The sequence below is a fragment of the Callospermophilus lateralis genome, chromosome 17 (assembly GCF_048772815.1).
Source record: "Callospermophilus lateralis isolate mCalLat2 chromosome 17, mCalLat2.hap1, whole genome shotgun sequence".
Classification (NCBI taxonomy): domain Eukaryota; kingdom Metazoa; phylum Chordata; class Mammalia; order Rodentia; family Sciuridae; genus Callospermophilus; species Callospermophilus lateralis.
Window position 1 is genome coordinate 73071608 of NC_135321.1, and position 18101 is coordinate 73089708.

An 18101-nucleotide genomic window follows, 5' to 3' on the forward strand; every position below is an offset into this window, starting at 1 on the left:
TTACTTTTTACTGTTAGGCTAATAATTTGAGTGGCTAATAAGTTGAGTGAGTATGTAAGAGGAGATAAAATGATTGAATGTTTTCTGTTTTTTCCATTAAAAATGTAGTTTTGAACAAAGCATCCCCTTGAAAAGATCTGCTCTTACAATTTCTTCCTCTTCATTACCAGTTTAATGTGTCTATAGGAAAGCTTTTTTAATATTGGATGAAGGGGATTTAGCACCAGCTCTTCATCTATGATGCTAAGATGAAACAGGAACTATTCCCCATGTTATCAGTTCCATTTGGAGATTGGGATTTTGAGTCTTCCCTCCTCTTATGTTCTAGGAAATTCAGAACGTCCAACACCGAAATATACAAAAGTGGGAGAGCGTTTGCGGCATGTCATCCCTGGACACATGGCGTGTTCCATGGCATGTGGTGGTAAAGCATGCAAGTATGAGAATCCAGCCCGCTGGAGTGAGCAGGAGCAAGCTATTAAGGGTATCTACTCGTCCTGGTAAGTGATCCTGTGGGTCTTCAGTAGCAGTATAGGATAAAGGAAGGAGGACGCCTGTGAGCCGACAGGCAGGGGAGTGGAAGGGGCAGTGTGGGCTTTGAACCTAGGGAACCTCGCCACCATCTCTGGCTTTGCTTCTAGACCAGCTGTCGGATCCTGACCTGCTCGACTTCAGTTTCTCATCTATGAGATGAAAACAGTTAAGCCAAAACCATAGGGGTTTGTTTTTCAATTAAGAGAAACGATGCATGTAACATATCTTAAATAAATGGGTAATTAGCTCTTAAATTTTAGAAATTACTAGAAATAATAAAAACATTCAGCTGTAAATTTGAGAAAATTTTGAGGTACACATGTAGTTCTTCAGTTTTATCCAGGTAAGTTTTAGCCTTACTTTTATTTTGTTCTTATATTCCGTGTGAAAGGACATATTTTCACACAAATACTCTTCAGTCTGCCTTATTAAAGTGGCAGAAGTTGTCAGCTCAGTAGACAGCCTAAGATGCTTGCATTGTTTCTGATGTGTAAGTGCAATTAATATCATTCTTGAATCATACTGCCTTTTTATGAAGTAACAATAAACTAGTCAGGTATACCTTTTTTGATATAGTGACATCTGAAATTAGAATAATCAAATCACATTTGAAACATGCTTAGGGAAATTAAAAGAATTCTAGGGCTGGGGTGGCTCAGTGGCAGAGCGCTTGCCTAGCATGTATGAAGCACCGGGTTCGATCCTAAGCACCATGTATCAGTAAATACAATAAAAGTCCATTGACAACTAAAAAAAAAAATTTAAAAAAAAGAATTCTAATCATGAGTTACTTTATACATCAAGAATTCATGTTTAAATTAGATATTTGTTAACCAGCTTATTGGACTTGTACCCTGCAGAGTTTCCTATTGGATTTGCCAGGTACATTTGTAGTGACTTAGTCTGGGGTCCACTGTCTTTCTTGTTCTCCCATATACAGATCCAGCACTACCGTGCTAATGTATGATGAAGCAAAATGTTATTCCTGAGCCATAGTCAGCCAAGTAAATTTGTAGTAATATAGTTTGGGCTTTATTATTGACTAAATCACGTGAGTCTTTTTCACCTCTGCTGTTTTCACATTCCATCTCCCTCATTTTTTACTAAGTTCTAGTAAATATGGGGTATCCCAGACCTTTGGGGTCAGTGTTAAATCTTACACATTTTTCCATAGGGGAGTTATCTTTTTAGATCCCTCCCTGGTAATCTAATGTCTCTGTCACTCCTCTGAGATTCATATGACTCACAGCTTACTATAGACTATGTATCTTTTACCAGCCGCTACTGAGAACTTTGAACAGAACAGAGTAAAGCCAGAGACCTGACATGAGTGATAGCTGTTTATTGGGCTTATGTCCAGTCATTCATTCATAAACATTCATTTGGCTATGAACCAGGCACTGCACTGGATGCTTTCAAATTATTAGCACTTGTTTTCATAAAACTTTTTTATGAGTTTTTAGTGCCATTTTATTGATGTTCCAGAGAGATTAATTTGCTTAACAACTAGATGGTAGAAAAGGCAACATTTAAGCCAGGCCTAACTGACTGGAACCCATAATTTTTGCTGAATTAATAACTCAGCATTTATTTATAACCATAGGCTAGGATTTGTGCTAAAGACTTTGTGTCCAGATCATGTTAAATTCTCACACCAACCCTGTGAAGCAGACATTATTCCCCCCACTTAATACCTTACTTAACTGAGGTTTAGTTACTGGAGTGCAGAAGTGCCTCCTGGTTGGCCCTCCTCATTTAGTCACTAACCATTGGGTAGCTAATCAAGACTGTTACCTTTGCCATTAGCTGAGGTTTCTCCATCATGCCACTGGAATCTTTCAAGAGTTCTTGGAGATACTTTGTTAGAGTTCATAAATACTTTATGTCCTGAATTTTTTTCTGGGAAGTGCAATGCCAGATTTGTATAAGAATATTCTTACAGGGTTTCAGAAATCGTAGGAAAAAAACCATATCTCAGTCCTTTGAGGTTGACATTCTGGGTTCTGTGCACCATTTCCTTCCCTGTCTGCAGGATCACTGACAGTATCCTGGCCATGGCTCGCCCATCATCTGAGCTTCTCGAGAAGTACCACATCATCGAGCAGTTCCTCAGGTGAGTCTGCGTCTCTCACGTGCTGAGTGCGCATATTCACTTGTTGCATGTGCCTTCAAGTAAAAAAGTGCTTTTGTTTTAAAAATAGTCACTGAAGAGCTTCTTTTAAAAGAAGTTAAAAGTTTGGGAAGCAATTAATGTTTATTAATGCCAGAGATGATTTTTTTTTAAAAGCTCCAGCTCACAGTATGACTAATTGCTTTTTTCTTTAAGTCATGGCATAAAAACAATAATCAACCTGCAGCGCCCTGGTGAGCATGCTAGCTGTGGGAACTCTCTGGAACAAGAAAGTGGCTTCACATACCTTCCTGAGACGTTCATGGAAGCTGGCAGTAAGTTCCTTCCTACCTTCCTCTCTGTGAATTTGCAGGACCAGCACTCAGAGACCTTTGTTGGCTAGGCTCTTAAAAGGTGATAGAAATAAACATGGCATTGTAGCATGGCTCATAGAAAATGAAGATGGGCTAACATTGACCCTAAATGATGTTTTCATTCTTTGGGATTATTTTGCAATACAGGGTTTCTTGTTTCTGGGAGAGGGACGTCGGGAGGACACCCTGCAGGATAAGGCTTCCATTCAGCTGATGCCTGCAGCGTGTTCGCTGCTGCTGCCTCATTTCATCCTCACAGAACGACTTAGAGTTGCGTAATACAGTTGTTATCTCTGTTTTATACTAGAGTCCACAGAGGCCTGGAAGGTTACTGATTTACCCGACATCACACAGCTTAGAAATGGCAATAAGTATTAGAAGCTGGACATGTTCCTAATTTTACTGCTGCCAGCCCTGCCTCCAGAAGGATATTCTTGTGGCAATCACAGAGGCTCCTCAGTCACAGGAACTTTGAGATAGAATCCATTCAGTGCATGTTATTTAAACCAGGTTGAACTGGAAAAACGTGCAATCTTAGAACTTGTTTTTAAGATACGTGTGTCTAGCTTTTTAAATTCTGGATAGAAAACCTAAATATACTATCTTTAGTCATTTATCAGTCATGTAGATATGTACATTTCTGTGTTTAGACAGGAATGAATGCTTTACCTCCACTGGGGGGTCATAGATTTTATTAATTTGTAATTCTAGTTTTTCTTAATTCCTAATGGCTGAGTGTCGGCAAGAGATGTCTTAAGTGATACAGAATGTGAGAGAGGTTAACAAACTTAACTGAAAATGTAAAGGGGCCTGTAAGTCTAGTGAAATCTATGTGCTTTATATAGCTGCATACTTTCCATGATTCACTCATTTTCTTCAAATGTTTTTGCAAATATTTTTTTCTTTGTGTTAATTTGTTTTGCCTTTCTCTTTTCCATTGCCCAGTTTATTTCTACAATTTTGGATGGAAGGATTACGGTGTAGCATCTCTCACCACCATCTTAGATATGGTGAAGGTGATGACATTTGCCTTACAGGAAGGAAAAGTAGCCATTCATTGTCACGCAGGGCTTGGCCGAACAGGTAAATTCTAGGGGGTGGTTTTATTATCTTGTAGGCATTTAAATATATAAGGAATAAGATTTCCTATTTATTTACAAAAATAAATAAATATTTTTTACAATCCTATCAAAGCTTTGGTGTCAAATGGAAAATGTGAATAAAATGTATTCACAATATCTTTTTTTTTTAAAGAGAGAATTTTTCAATATTTATTTTTTAGTTCTCAGCGGACACAACATCTTTATTTTATTTTTATGTGGTGCTGAGTATCGAACCCAGCGCCTCACGCATGCCGCACTACCATTGAGCCACATCCTCAGCCCCCATCTTAAACGGGTAGTTACAATAACCGCACGTTGGTAAGAGTATTTTCTGAATGACTTAGAGCTGAAAACCTAGCATATTTGAAGAGATTTCTAAGATTACTTACATGCCCCCTCTGTTTTCTTTTAAAGAATAACAACACATTTTGATACATAATGTCTTTTTTATCTGTAGATTTTTCTTAACCAATAATGAAAATAGCAAGCATTGTTTCACCTACTACTTTCTAGGAGTTTTATATTTGCTCTCTTTTAAACTTTTATCAACAGTATAAGTAGAAGAAACTGCAGTTTCAGAAAAGTTAAGCAATTTGCTGCTTTTGCGTTTGCATCTATGACTGCTTACTCCAGAGTCATGTGCTCTCTGCTTTTAGAGGTGTAAGGATGTGTTTTAAAAAAAAGAGTCAATTTTTTACATAGAATTCTGTATAGACATTAGTGATTTTATTTAAAAATTCAGTAGAATCTGTTATATTGCTGGTCTGAGGGCAGCAATAAAGGCCTTGGGTTGATATCTTCATTGTCACATGGCTCAGTCTGATCAAACCACCTGCAGCTCAGTTCCGTCCACAGGGTACCCTACATCTGCTCAGGGATTTCCCATCTGCCTAGAGTTCCCTGAGAGGTAGGACTTTGTTCTGATCAAGATGGTTAGCTCTTAGGGTCAAGCTGACATGTCAGCGTCCCTAGACATTGCACCGGATAGCTCTCCAGATACTTTATCTTACTTGCACTAAAGATCTGCCAGTGTCTCAGTGAAAAAGATACATTGTACCTTACTTTAAACTAGGGAGCAAGCAACTTTCAGAGGTTGGTTTCCTATGTAAAAAAAATGTTCCCAAACTTGTGAATTTCATAGGTATCTTTGATTTGCCTTTTACTGAATTATTAGTTATTATATTTAAAATGATTGATAATTACCTTTTCATTAGTTACTCATCTTAATTAGATCCATAATATGTACATTGGCAAAGCTGGCTTATAACAAAACAGTTATATCATGGTCTGGAGGAAAACACAGATTAGTATAGACATAGTTTGGAAGAAAGATTGTCAGGAAGAAAAGTAGGCAGTAGAGGTGAATAATCTCCAAAGAGATATCCGAATAAGGAGAGCACTCCGGTGGAGCATTCTGGTGACTGATGGCAAAGATGGTAGGGGTTCAGGTACCAAGTGGTTGGATGGACAGAGCTGTTCAGAGTGGAAAACAGAAGCAGGACTTGCTTTCTTGTGTGTTGGAGTTGGGCAGAAGAATGGCGGACAGGCCAGATCCCAGCTCGCTCAGCCATGCCTTTCCCGCTCTGTGCTTCTTCACCTGCCAGCTCTGTGCTCACCCATCCTTGGGGTTTGCAGGTGACTCATCACAGGGAGGGACAACCACACAAACAGGTAAATAAAGTTTATTCAATGAGAGAAGCACAATGAATGCCTGTACACAAAATTCAAAGTTATTCTGGTAATTTCCCTTCAGATGTGCCTGTGTTCATGTGACTTCATAACATGTATTCAAGTTTTAAATCTTCAAAGAGGGATAAATAAAATAAATGAAACTATAAGCTTTTCTAATACCAATCTTCCCTTCTTCACTATTTAGGTGTTTTAATAGCATGTTATTTAGTTTTTGCAACAAGAATGACTGCTGACCAAGCAATTATATTTGTGCGGGCAAAGCGACCCAATTCCATACAAACCAGAGGACAACTGCTGTGTGTACGGGAATTTACTCAGTTTCTGACTCCTCTCCGCAGTATTTTCTCTTGCTGCGATCCCAAAGCACATGCTGTCACATTAGCCCAGTACCTAATTCGCCAGCGTCACCTGCTTCATGGTTATGAGGCACGACTTCTGAAACATGTGCCAAAAATCATCCACCTGGTCTGCAAACTGCTGCTGGACTTGGCTGAAAACAGGCCAGTGGTGATGAAGGACATGTTGGAAGGACCTGGACTCTCTGCTGAAATTGAGAAGACCATGTCTGAGATGGTCACAATGCGGCTGGATAAAGAATTACTGAGGCACAGCAGTGATGCCTCAGACCCATTTAACCCTACTGCAGTGGTGGCAGAGTTTGAGAATCAGGATGTGATTCTTTCCACCGATCAGGAGTTTGACCCCCTTTGGAAGAGGCGGAATGCTGAGTGCCTTCAGCCGCTGACTCATCTGAAAAGGCGACTCAGCTATAGTGACTCCGACTTAAAGAGGGCTGAAACTCTTCTGGAACAAGGGGAGACTCCATGGACCGTGCCTGCGCAGGACCTGCTGGGCCACAACCTCCAGCAGCAGAAGCCCACCAGACACTGTTACGTCCCACCATCTCCAGAGCTAGAGTTGCAGAAGGAGGCATTGGTTCGCAACACGTTTTCTTTCTGGAATCACTCTAAGTGTGGAAGTTTGGAAGGACCCAAGGATAATGAATCACCGCTTTTCTGTAGGAGAGACATTCCAAAGGAAATGCAACGAAGTCGAACCTTCTCTGTGGGTATTTCAGGCCCACGCAACCCTGGGGAACCAGTTACACCCAGCTTTGCAAATGTCCATCAGGATGTAAATCCTTCTCATCAGCGAGTGGCCCACTGTCGTGAACCACACAGTGGGTGGGGCCCAGGCTCTGTGGAGGAGGAGGGCAGGACTTGCTGCAGCCCTCCAGACTGTGGCTTCAGTCCCAAGACACAGTTTTTGGTTGAAACACAGGACAGCAAAGGTCTATCTGAAGCAGTGCCACGTGCTGACTTGCCATCTGAATTGAGTGTTGACGCAAGGAGGATACTGGCAGCCAAAGCCCTGGCAAATTTAAATGAGTTTGTAGAAAAGGAGGAAGTGAAAAGGAAGGTAGAAATGTGGCAGGTATTTGAATTTCATTTAATTATATATGCTCAGGAAATACTTATGTCAAAGCAAAAATATAATACATTGTTGCAAATTTATTTGTTATAAAAATGTGGAGATACGTTTATGTTATACTTAACTTTTGAACTTTAGGTTTCCCAAATCTGATGTGATAAAAGTGACAGGGTGGTTGTGGGGTTTCATTTAAATCTCTGTGCATGAAGGTACTTAGTCCACCCAACGCATTGATGCTGCTAGCTTCCTTCTCACTGGGTTTGTGGGAACAGCCAGCCTTAAGAAGATGGCGTTAGGAAATGAACCGAAATATCTCTAACCTGAGACCTGGCACAGAACCACACTGAGAACCACTGACCTAGAGACATAAATAATTTCCCAAATCTCATTGGCACTAGGGTTGATTAAGCCTGCCCACGTGGCCTCTTCTCCTTCAGACTTGCTGATCCCTCTCCAGCACATGAGGCCAGCATTCAGGAGAGCAAACAGGAATGACCACAGACCACCGCGATGCTGTTAGTTTTATCTGAAAGGAGGACTTTGAGGTCCCTTTCTTGACTTTTATTTAAATTAGAATGTGAAATTTTAATTTTAATTCCCCTTTGTGTTATACTTTCACTACACAAAGTTGGCTACACTCTTTGCCCTAAATGATTCAAGGCCTGGTCTAAAGAAAAGATGGGCATTATAAACCCAGTTATCAGAAACAGGCAAACCACCCCAATATGGAACTGACTTTTGAGACTCCTGACCAGTGAAAATCTTGACTTATCAGCCCATAATCTACTTTAATAATTACTCTTCCTATTTAAAAAAATATTTTTTAGTTGTAGTTGGACACAAGACCTTTTATTTATTTATTTGTTTATTTTTATGTGGTACTGAGGATCAAACCCAGGGCCTCGTACATGCTAGGCGAGCACTTTACCACTGAGCCAAAACCCCAGTTCCTTGTCTTATTACAATATTAATTAAAGAAAACATGTAAATTTCTACGAGTTCTAGTATCTCTTCAGATGCAGAGGCATGAAAATTAATTTTGAAGCTATATGAGGGGAGAGAATTTTGATAAAAGTTCATCTTTGCCTAACAAATAGTTAAATGTATTATTTTTCTTCCAAGATGAATTGTTTTCTTTATTTTATACTGCAAACTGAAAAACTCTTCCATTCAATCCGTAAGCATTTCCTGTGTCAAGAGTTAATAAGCAAGAGAGTCTTCCATTTTAGGTAAAGAATGTGGCGCCCCCACCACTGGGGGGCCAAGTGCCCGTGTGAGCTACACCTGTACTGATGAGGTCAGGACTTGGTTTGGGCAGACTATTTCAACAAGTAATATGTACAAAAAGCATTTTCTAGAGGTGAACATAAACCTTTGAGATAGTTCCCCTCCCCCATCTTTTTTCCTTTTTAGATTTTATTTTGGGTCTTTCCGTAATTTAAAAAAATTAGTTACATTCTGGAAAAAAGAAACATTATTTGAATAGTATACTGCTACCTGTGCCTATAATAGGCCCTTTCATGTATATTAGTGCATGTGATTTTCACAGAAATCCTATGAGGCAAATGACGTTATTTATAGATTCCTTGTTAATCTTATGAATTCAGTGTCACAGGTGAGGAAATTAGGGATCATAGAGGTTAAGTGACTTGCTCAAAGTTGTATGGCTTGAGAACAGAGAGTGATGACGGGTGCAGCCACGTGTGTAATATTTTCCATTATATCCTTATGTCTTCCTCCCCCTACCGGAAAGCCTGTAGGAGGCTGGTAAAGTAATCATTTCCCTGAGAAGGTTCTTGAGTAGAATCAGTTTTATCCAGGTGTTGTTTCCTCATGAGCTGCATAAAACTGAATCAAAAGCTACTGTTATATACATGATCTGTAGGATGGCAAGGAATGCAGACAACTAAATGTATTGGTTTATTTAAAAGATAATAAAGAAAAACCCAGTACCGGAGAGTCTCTGTGGCACAGCAGGCACAGCTGGAGTGAGGCAGATGAGGTGAAACACTTGCTCCCAGGCAAGTTACTTCATCTCTTACTTGTATCAGTGAGTAGCCTCCCTGTGGAATTGCTGTGAAAGTCAGAGATGACTTATGGTTCATGTTCACAGTTAGTAGGCTGTAAATATCAGATGGGTGAAAATGGGTAAATTATTAACACCATTACTGCAAAACTACCTTTGATTTACTAAAACATAAGTGTGATCCCCATCAGAAATTAGTTCAAATTCTATTTCACTTTTACCCAGCCCTCTGTGAGGTCAAGTTTTAAAATCTCAAGCTCAAGTTGTCTCCAGGTATTTGTAGTATTAGCAGGGCTGCCTAGTTTATATTCACTCTAGAAAACTCCAGGATGCCTAGCTTGTTGTTTGGTAAATTTTACATAGAATTCTAAAAATGAATACATATTTCACACTTAAGCAACTTGCATTCACTTGGAAGTCTTAAGCAAAAGCTTTGCCTGAGATCACGGGTTAATTTTCAAATGGCCCCTTATTTTTCCTTTTTCATCCACCATTCTGCTTCCTTGCCATCAGTACTCTGTTTTGTTCATATGAAAAGGAAGGCTCCGTCTTCCTGAACTGCCTGTGTGGTCAGCCCCAGCACGTATGAGGCAGGCTGTGGCCTCCACCTGGATGTGTAGGGTCCAGGGGGTGATCCTAGATCGCACCCCAGAGCCTGAGCCTTCGCTCTCCTGAGCAGCCTGTGCATCCACGTCAGCCCACGCACCTTTCTTCCTTGTCTCTGTGTCTGTCTCTATATTTCTTTCTCTTCCTTTTTAGAAAGAACTAAATTCCCGAGATGGAGCTTGGGAAAGAATATGTGGTGAGAGAGATCCTTTCATCCTGTGTGGTTTGATGTGGTCTTGGGTGGAGCAACTAAAGGAGCCTGTAATCACCAAAGAGGATGTGGACATGTTGGTTGACAGACAAGCAGATGCTGCCGAAGCCCTGTTCTTATTAGAGAAGGTAAAGTCGCTGCTGGACCAGCTAATGAGTTTCACAGGCTAAAAAAATCCATTACAAAAGGCGAACTCATATAAAATCTCATAGCCAGATCTAAATTAATAGTTGTTCTAAGGTAAGAGAAGAAACTGAAGACTGAGGATGTAGCTCAGTGCTTGCCTAGTGTGTGCAAGGTCCTGGGTTTCAGCCCTAGAACTGCAAAAAAAGAGAAAGAGAAAAAAATTAATCTATAGCATAAATGTTTAGAAAATACAAAAAATAAAATGGAAAAATGTCCATAATCCTAGAAGAGTCATTAAATATTTTCAAATCTTTTATCATACTTATTTTGATTTAATAAAATTTAAAAAAAATATTTTTTGACTGTCAGTGGACCTTTATTTTTTAGTTATTTATATGCGGTGCTAAGAATTGAACCCAGTACCTCACACATGCTAGGCAAGCATTCTACCATTGAGCTATAACCCCAGCCCACAATAAAAAATATTTTAACATACAATTTTATATTTCATTTTTGCTTAAAAGTATACGAGTAGTATAAGCTTCTCATAAAAATTGGCTGCAGTGGATGTGTGGGGTTCTCAATCAGGGATATGTCATTAACCCCCTTTTCACAGCTGGGCATCTGTTTTGACTTATGTAGTATGAACATGTATATGTGAAAACTATGAAGTAGGTTGGAATATACACTCCTTTGTATTTTTAAAAAGGGGTGTGATATATATATATATTCACATACATATACATATATATAATTTATATATTATAAAATGTAGAAGAATGTAGAATGAAAAGAAACTAGTTGTAGTGGTTGCCTTCAGGGAAGGACACTAGGGGACAGTAGATCTGGGAAGGAAGGGAAACTTTTCATTTACAATACTTTCATACAATTTAGTATTTTAAATAATATAAAGATACTAAAATTTCTGTTAAAAATAAGTTTTTGTTTCAGAAAACAATGTTATCCCATAACAACCTTGAATTACTTAGTATGGTGCAATGTCTTATTGTTTTCAGAATGTCTCATTGTTTCCAAATCTCCATTAAAAATCTGACTACACACACACAGACGTACCCTCACAAACATGCATGCACACAGAGACAGCACACAGTTGTGTGATGCAAATCTTTTAAGAAAAGATTTTTCCTGTATCTGGAGTCCTTTTCTTAGGGTATTTTTGTTTGTTTGTTTGTTTGTTCCTTTGTTGTTGTTGTTGTTGTTTTTTCCAGTAGTTAAATTTCAGAGATAAAACAGGAGAGGGATACAGGAGATGAACCTTTGTGGGGCAGCTGTGGGCCAAGCCCTTGAGGATGTCATTGCCCTGGCTCTTCTGTTCATCTTGATAGTGCTTGGAGATAGAGGACTCCCCTTATAAACAAGGCAAGGTGGAGCAGCTTGCTAAGGATCCTGGCAGGTGTCACAGCAGGATTCAGACTCAGATCTCCTTGGCACAAACCCATGCAAGCTCTGCCAGTCAAGCTCTGTCACACCTGTTTTATCATAATTCACCCAGCCCCTGTGTAGAACATTTACGTTCTTTCAGGTTCTTTATTTCATAAGTATCACTGAATTGATAATTTCTGTTTGCAGGTTTTTCTGTATTTCATATTTTGCTCTTAGATTTCTAGAAGTTGAAATTGGTGGGTTACTCCTTGGATATATATTGTTCAGGTGATGGAGCATCTCCCAGCTGTCAAGTCAATGGACCCATCCTTATAAGTCTCACCTCCTCAGGCTGGGGCTGTCTCCCTAAGTACTGCTTCAAGGGGCTGGCCTCTCACTTTCTGCATCTGCCAACCTCTCCCTGAAGCATCTGCAACAGGCTGGACACACAGGTACTAATTGCCTGGTGCCAACTGATTAGTGCACAGGTCACCATGATGTGTCAGCATCTACTAGCCAAACCGAAATGATTGTATCCAGAAACAGCAAGAAGGAAAAAAATCTATTCAGTACACTGCAGGAGAAACATTTGTTTTCTGCACTGATCTTCAGTTGTACTTTTGTACAGTAGCTAACTAGCTTTGCTAATGTACTCTGAAAGGTTTTCAGATTATATTAATACATAACAGTAAATATTTGGTAGATACTTTTTTTTTTGTATTTTGCCCTTTTTTTTTAGTTGTAGTTGGACAAAATTAACTTTTTTTTTTTTTTTTTGAGAATTGAATTGAGGATCGAACCCAGGGCCTCGCACATGCTAGGCGAGCACACTACCACTGAGCCACAACTCCAGCCCCTCCTGGTAGATACTTAATTAAGCACTTGAGATTGATTGTTGGGTCACAAACCAGTTGCTCACTTGTTGTTTTTTGAGTTGACTTGTTGAGGCTTTTTTTTTTCTTTTGGTACCAGGGATTGAACCTAGGGCTCTCAAACACTGAGCTACATCCCTAGCCCTTTTTAAAATATCTTATTTAGAGACAGGGTCGCTCTAAGTTGCTTAGAGCCTCGCTAAGTTACAGAGGCTGGCTTTGAACTCACAATCCTCCTGTTTGCAGCATTTTTCAAACAACTTTTTGCTTTCAATTTCTGCAAATGCAGGGACAGCACCAGACTATCCTTTGCGTGTTGCATTGTCTAGTGAACCTGCAGACGATTCCCATGGAAGTGGAGGAAGCTTGCCTTGCCCACGCCATTAAGGCTTTCACTAAGGTGAGTCCAACTCTTCCCACCCCTTTTCCACACTACAAATTAGCATCATCTTTGTAGATTGGGAATCCAGAAGTCACCTTCCTCCTCTAATGTAAACTGTCTAGCTGTGTTTCCCCTTAATGGAAATGTGTTTGGCATTTCTATAAGTAGTTACAGAGTTGGAGCTAAAAAAATTAAAGTTTCCAATGATATTAGGAAAAGCTAACTGGGGCTTTTTTGAAAGAGATTGTTGGAACAAAGAGCTTTTATATAGAAGAAAGGAGAAACAATTGGGCTTTAAATATTTTTAAGTCATGTGCCTATTAGGAGTCAGAGAACTTTTTCTTGTTGAGCCAGTTCCACCTTGGGTTTAAACAAGAAACCGTCTATTGAGAATTAAACATCAACATACCTGATTCAGTACTATGTCCTGATTGGCAAATCCTAAGCAAAGATTCAAAAAAAATTTTCCTTTCTGTGCACATCCTTTTGGCTTGCAGCCAGGTTCATGCCACGAGAGAACAGTACCCTCGCCCCTTTACATAATTTGTTTGTTATCTGTCACATGTGGTATGAAAATGTCATTAAACAGAAAACTCAGCTTTTGAATGATAACATCTGTGGTAAGCATTGATGATAGGAGCACTTACTACTTGTACTCATTCATACATTATGAACATTCTTCATTTTTTTTTAAAGAGAGAATTTTTTAGTATTTATTTTTTAGTTTTCGGTGGACACAACATCTTTATTTTTTACTTTTATGTGGTGCTGAGGATCAAACCCAGCGCCCCAAGCATGCCAGGTGAGTGTGCTACCACTTGAGCCACATCCCCAGCCCACATTCTTCATTTTTAATATTTGTCCAATCGCCTTCCCTTCAGCTCTTTCTAAAGTGATATCCTTGTTGCTGGCTCCCTTGTTCCTTCTCAGAGTTTTATGGCACTAAGCACTCAACTTACTTGCAGTCTGTTTTCCGCAGCTCACGTGGTCCTTTACATCTGTGTGCACTTTGGTAGCCAGAAGATCTGCCCATTCGTGGGAAAAGGGTTATAATTTGATGTTGAAGAAAGTAAACAAGTTAAACTGTCATTAGTGCTCATAAGGAATTTTTGCAAATAGGATAGATATTATAGTGGTTAAGATAATATTTGTAAATTGGACCTGGAAGAAAAATCCTTAGTTTTTGCCTTTCAGAAAGCAGGAGGAATTCTTTTAAGGGAACACCAATGAAAAGTTAGATGTATCAGTTGTTCAGAATCTGTCTGTAAAAATATTAGAAGACAATTAACCACAGCTCTCTGCATCCATGCGTAGTCTGGTGACCTGGGCACTGACAACTCTTCCTGCGGGGCAGAAGACTTCTTTTTCAGCCTTCCCACATAATAAGACAGTGCAGAGACTGGCAGGTTAGCTTGCAGCTCCTTATAAAATATTGGGATTTCATGGATCGCGGGGGTATAGCTCATTGGTAAAACACTTGCCCAGTAGACATGATGCCCTGGTTTGATTTCCAGGACTGCAAAATAAAGACAGAGGGATTTCCTAGGATTGGGCCTCCTCAGATGTGACACAGAAACCCCTGCTGTTCAGACTCTATCTGGGCCCTTGAGTTGCCCCTGTGGGACTCAGAGGCTAAGAGAAACCCATAAGAATACAAAGCACACACCACCAGGAGGAATAAAGTTACCTGTCTCTGACCAGGAGCTTCATTTCTTCTGCCCATGTCCATGACTGGCAGGCAAGTAGGATAGAATCTCAGATCCTCTGCAGTTGTAGAATTTATCTGAGAAGTGATTCCAGAAGGAATCTATGAGCCTGAAGTCCTAACTCTCTGTGGATCACACATTACTTTGAGAATGGTACAGGGGCACTCGCCCTGGTTCTCAGCCCTTCCATCATTCCTACATCCTCATCTTTGGGTTTTTTTCTTAATGCAAAATGTGGTAAATCTTGGCAAAGAATCCAAGAATGTTTACATAGTTGCTTCCTAGCAAGGAGAAAGAAAACTAACTCTTCCTGAGGTTTTTATATGTACAGAACACATACTAGATACTCACAGGTACCACGTTTCACTTATTCTCACAAAAATCCTAAGACATGGGGTATTTTGGTCTCTAGTTTGTGGAGGAGGAAGTTGAAGCCCCGAGAAATTCGGTATGAATGGGGATACATAGCTGGCAGGTGGAGAGCTACACTAAGGTCACCCTGACTCTCGTCCTCGAAGCACACACTTACCACTGATGAGCTTTATTTAGTATAGGAGACTTCCTTACAGCATCAGCGATTAGCTCTAAATTAAAAATGCACTTCACATTCACTGGTTTCTTCATGACTTTGGTGTATGTGATTAAACAAATATCCAGGCATGAGATTAATTTTTGAGTTTTCACTCATAGTTTGGTATTGACACAATTAACACAGTTCTAATATCGTCTATAAATTAAAATGTGTGAAATTTATTATGTGTATTTTTTAAAAAATATATACAATTTTGTTTATATAATCTTAATATTTTTCTACCCCATTTTTTCTCCCCAAATTGTTTATGTTGTAGTGACTGAATAGAAATTTTCTTTGCCACCAGGTTAATTTTGATTCTGAAAATGGACCAATAGTTTACAACACTCTGAGGAAAATATTTAAGCACATTTTGGAAGAAAAAAGAAAAATGGCAAAGGACAGCCCCAACCCAGGCCTCCTGTGAAGCTGAATTTTTTCTCATGATGAATATTTTAGAACTCAAGAGCAAGATAGCATTTCTGTTCATATGTGAATAAGCTGAAGTTTTTCTCATAGCACTTTATTTTGAATGTTGTTGGCTTGTGCTAAGAATGATTATTCTTATTTGGAGCAATTATTTATTTTAAAATATCCTTGAGCTACATCTTAGTCTTGAAAAATTGCCATAAAGTTGGTGCCACCTTCTTTTATTTATTCGACTGAATTAATATTGTTGTGTTAACATTTTAAGTATGTGTGTTTACATTCTTAATTCTTTTTGACATTTTGGGAAAAAGTAACTCTTCTTTCCAAAACATTTATTTTCCTGATGGAACTTTTCCTAGAAATTTTACCATATAGATAAAACCTCACTGTGTATGCATCCCCCTGGACACATGACCTAAGAAAAGTCACCAAGTGTCTTAAACAGTTTTATATTTGTTACTAAGGAGGCTATTAATACATTTTTAAAGGACTTTTTAAAACTTTGCTTGAAATTTCTTGGTTTTTCTTTTTATAAATGTGTCAAAGAGTTTCAAAGTGTATTATTTTTCAAAGCGATTTAGTTTTACTTTAGTGGATAGACTGTGAAGTGACTGTGATTTTTTTTACTTGTAGAAAGTGGGCTTGCCCTTTGTTGGGCTCCCAGATAACCTCTCAGCCTTGGCTGTCGCAGGAAGCAGGAGCAATTCTCACACACCAGGCCTTATTCCCACTCCCTGAGTTCCTGCTGAGCCAAATCACACCTCACTGAGGAAGTGGAATCAGAGTGGGCAGTGTGGGAAGTTGCTAAGGAGCAGGACTTGCCTTTGTCCTCCTAGGGACTCCACAGAAAGCACAGTCGTGCTGGGGCAGGGCTCCATGCCAGCCCTGCTCTTTCCAGTTCCAACAACCTCTTTGTAAAGGCAATTCAGAGCCAGAAGCGGTCAGGGCTGGGCCGGCCTGCTTGTGCTAATACCCCATCCACACAGACAATGGCCCGGCACAGGCCCCACACTCCCAAATGGTGTGTGGGCTTTCACAGGCCCACTTGTCTCAGGCCTCTGTCTTTGGCCGCTTTTTTACTATGGGAATTACAGTTTTGAAATTGAATTTGATCCCAGGTTGCATTCATCCTAACTGGCTTCAGATAAGAAAGGGTGACTGCCCAAACTCATGTCTTATAGGCCAAACTATCAATCAGCACTTGAAGCCATAATTTTTATTTAAATTAAATTAATATATGGGAGTAGCAAAGGCCAAGCCATAGAAAGGATATTAACTTTTTGAGCAAAAGTCATATATCAGACCAATTTCAAACTAAAGAATCTACTACTTAATTTTCAAGATGGAATTTCAGGGGAAGCAAGACTAATTTAAAATGAATGAAATTTCTCTAGCTTTTTCATTTCTGAATTATGGGTCTAGCACATCAGAAAATATTTTAGTCATTATCAGTCTCACTAACTCCAGTGGCAAAGGCTAGCTGCGGTCTTCTTCCACACTGTTTGAATTTTCTTAGGAAATCAAATCCAATAGCCATTGACAAACCGGCTTGCCCACTCCTGAAATGTCCCATGTTGCAAGTGCCTACCCTTGGAAAGAAGGAAAGGAAACAATCACATTTTATCCAGAGTTACGTTATAAAAATAAGATTTTTACCAAAAAAATGCTTGTCCTTGCCTCCATCAACCTCAGTGGGCAAGTGACACCACAGCGCTTTTTTTCCTGTCTCTTTTTGACCAAAAAACCAGCTATTTGCCTGTGTGTCCAAAGTACTTGTTTAAAATTATTGAATAGTCATGTTTTGACCACAGCACTGCACATCTGGAAATCCAGGTACACTAGCTCTGTACAAGTGTTGTATTTATTTGAATAAAAGTGAAAAGAAAAACCCATAACCTTGTCTTGTACTTCTTTACCTTGACGCTCCTTGGCATCACGCATATCCTAACCGTAAAGACAAGGTTTTGCCCTTCGATTATCTGATGGGCAGATTGAGTTGTAGACGGAGCAGTCAGCTAGCCAAACTCTAGTTAGTCCCAACTCCATCTTGCAGTTGGTTCACAATGACCAAGGATGGAGGGTGAATTCTAAAAGGAATGGTTGAGGGAAATCTCTAGGCCAATAAAATTCCTGCCTTCCTGTATTTGAATAGATGAGGAGTTCTTTTTAGCCCAACGGATAGAAATCTCACATATTGGGAGAAGTTTTAACGTTGTAAAATTTAGCTTAACAGAAATCAGAAGGTTGAGAGCACATACACATTAAGAACTTACTACATAGGCCAACCACATGAAGTCCCTGAATTCTCTTGAAACACTTTGACAAAGGCATTATTCATATTTATATGATAAAAGGCATCAAGTCTCATGGACGCCCACTACACCCTCCTTCCTGCTTGAGCTGCCTGCCTATTCAGCTTTTAATCAGGAGCAGCTGCCCAGCCCAGAGTACCCACAGGGTCCTCAAAGTCCCTTCAAGCACTTGATTCAACGATGGCATTAGAAGTACCTATTATCCGTAACTGGGGTGGAAACTGGACACATCT

At 39.5% G+C, this 18101-nt stretch overlaps 1 protein-coding gene across 1 annotated transcript in view; it reads left to right on the forward strand.

The window, feature by feature from the left end:
- Window positions 1–17309, forward strand: part of Ptpdc1 (protein tyrosine phosphatase domain containing 1) — a 70449-nt gene extending 53140 nt beyond the window's left edge. Inside the window, exons 3-10 of the mRNA XM_076836740.2 lie at window positions 329–500; window positions 2567–2647; window positions 2861–2979; window positions 3964–4101; window positions 5998–7247; window positions 10030–10215; window positions 12758–12868; window positions 15435–17309. Of these exons, the coding sequence (XP_076692855.2) occupies window positions 329–500; window positions 2567–2647; window positions 2861–2979; window positions 3964–4101; window positions 5998–7247; window positions 10030–10215; window positions 12758–12868; window positions 15435–15554 (2177 nt within the window). The 3' untranslated portion in view covers window positions 15555–17309. The remainder of the gene's footprint in view (window positions 1–328; window positions 501–2566; window positions 2648–2860; window positions 2980–3963; window positions 4102–5997; window positions 7248–10029; window positions 10216–12757; window positions 12869–15434) is intronic.
- Window positions 17310–18101: the final 792 nt, after the last annotated feature.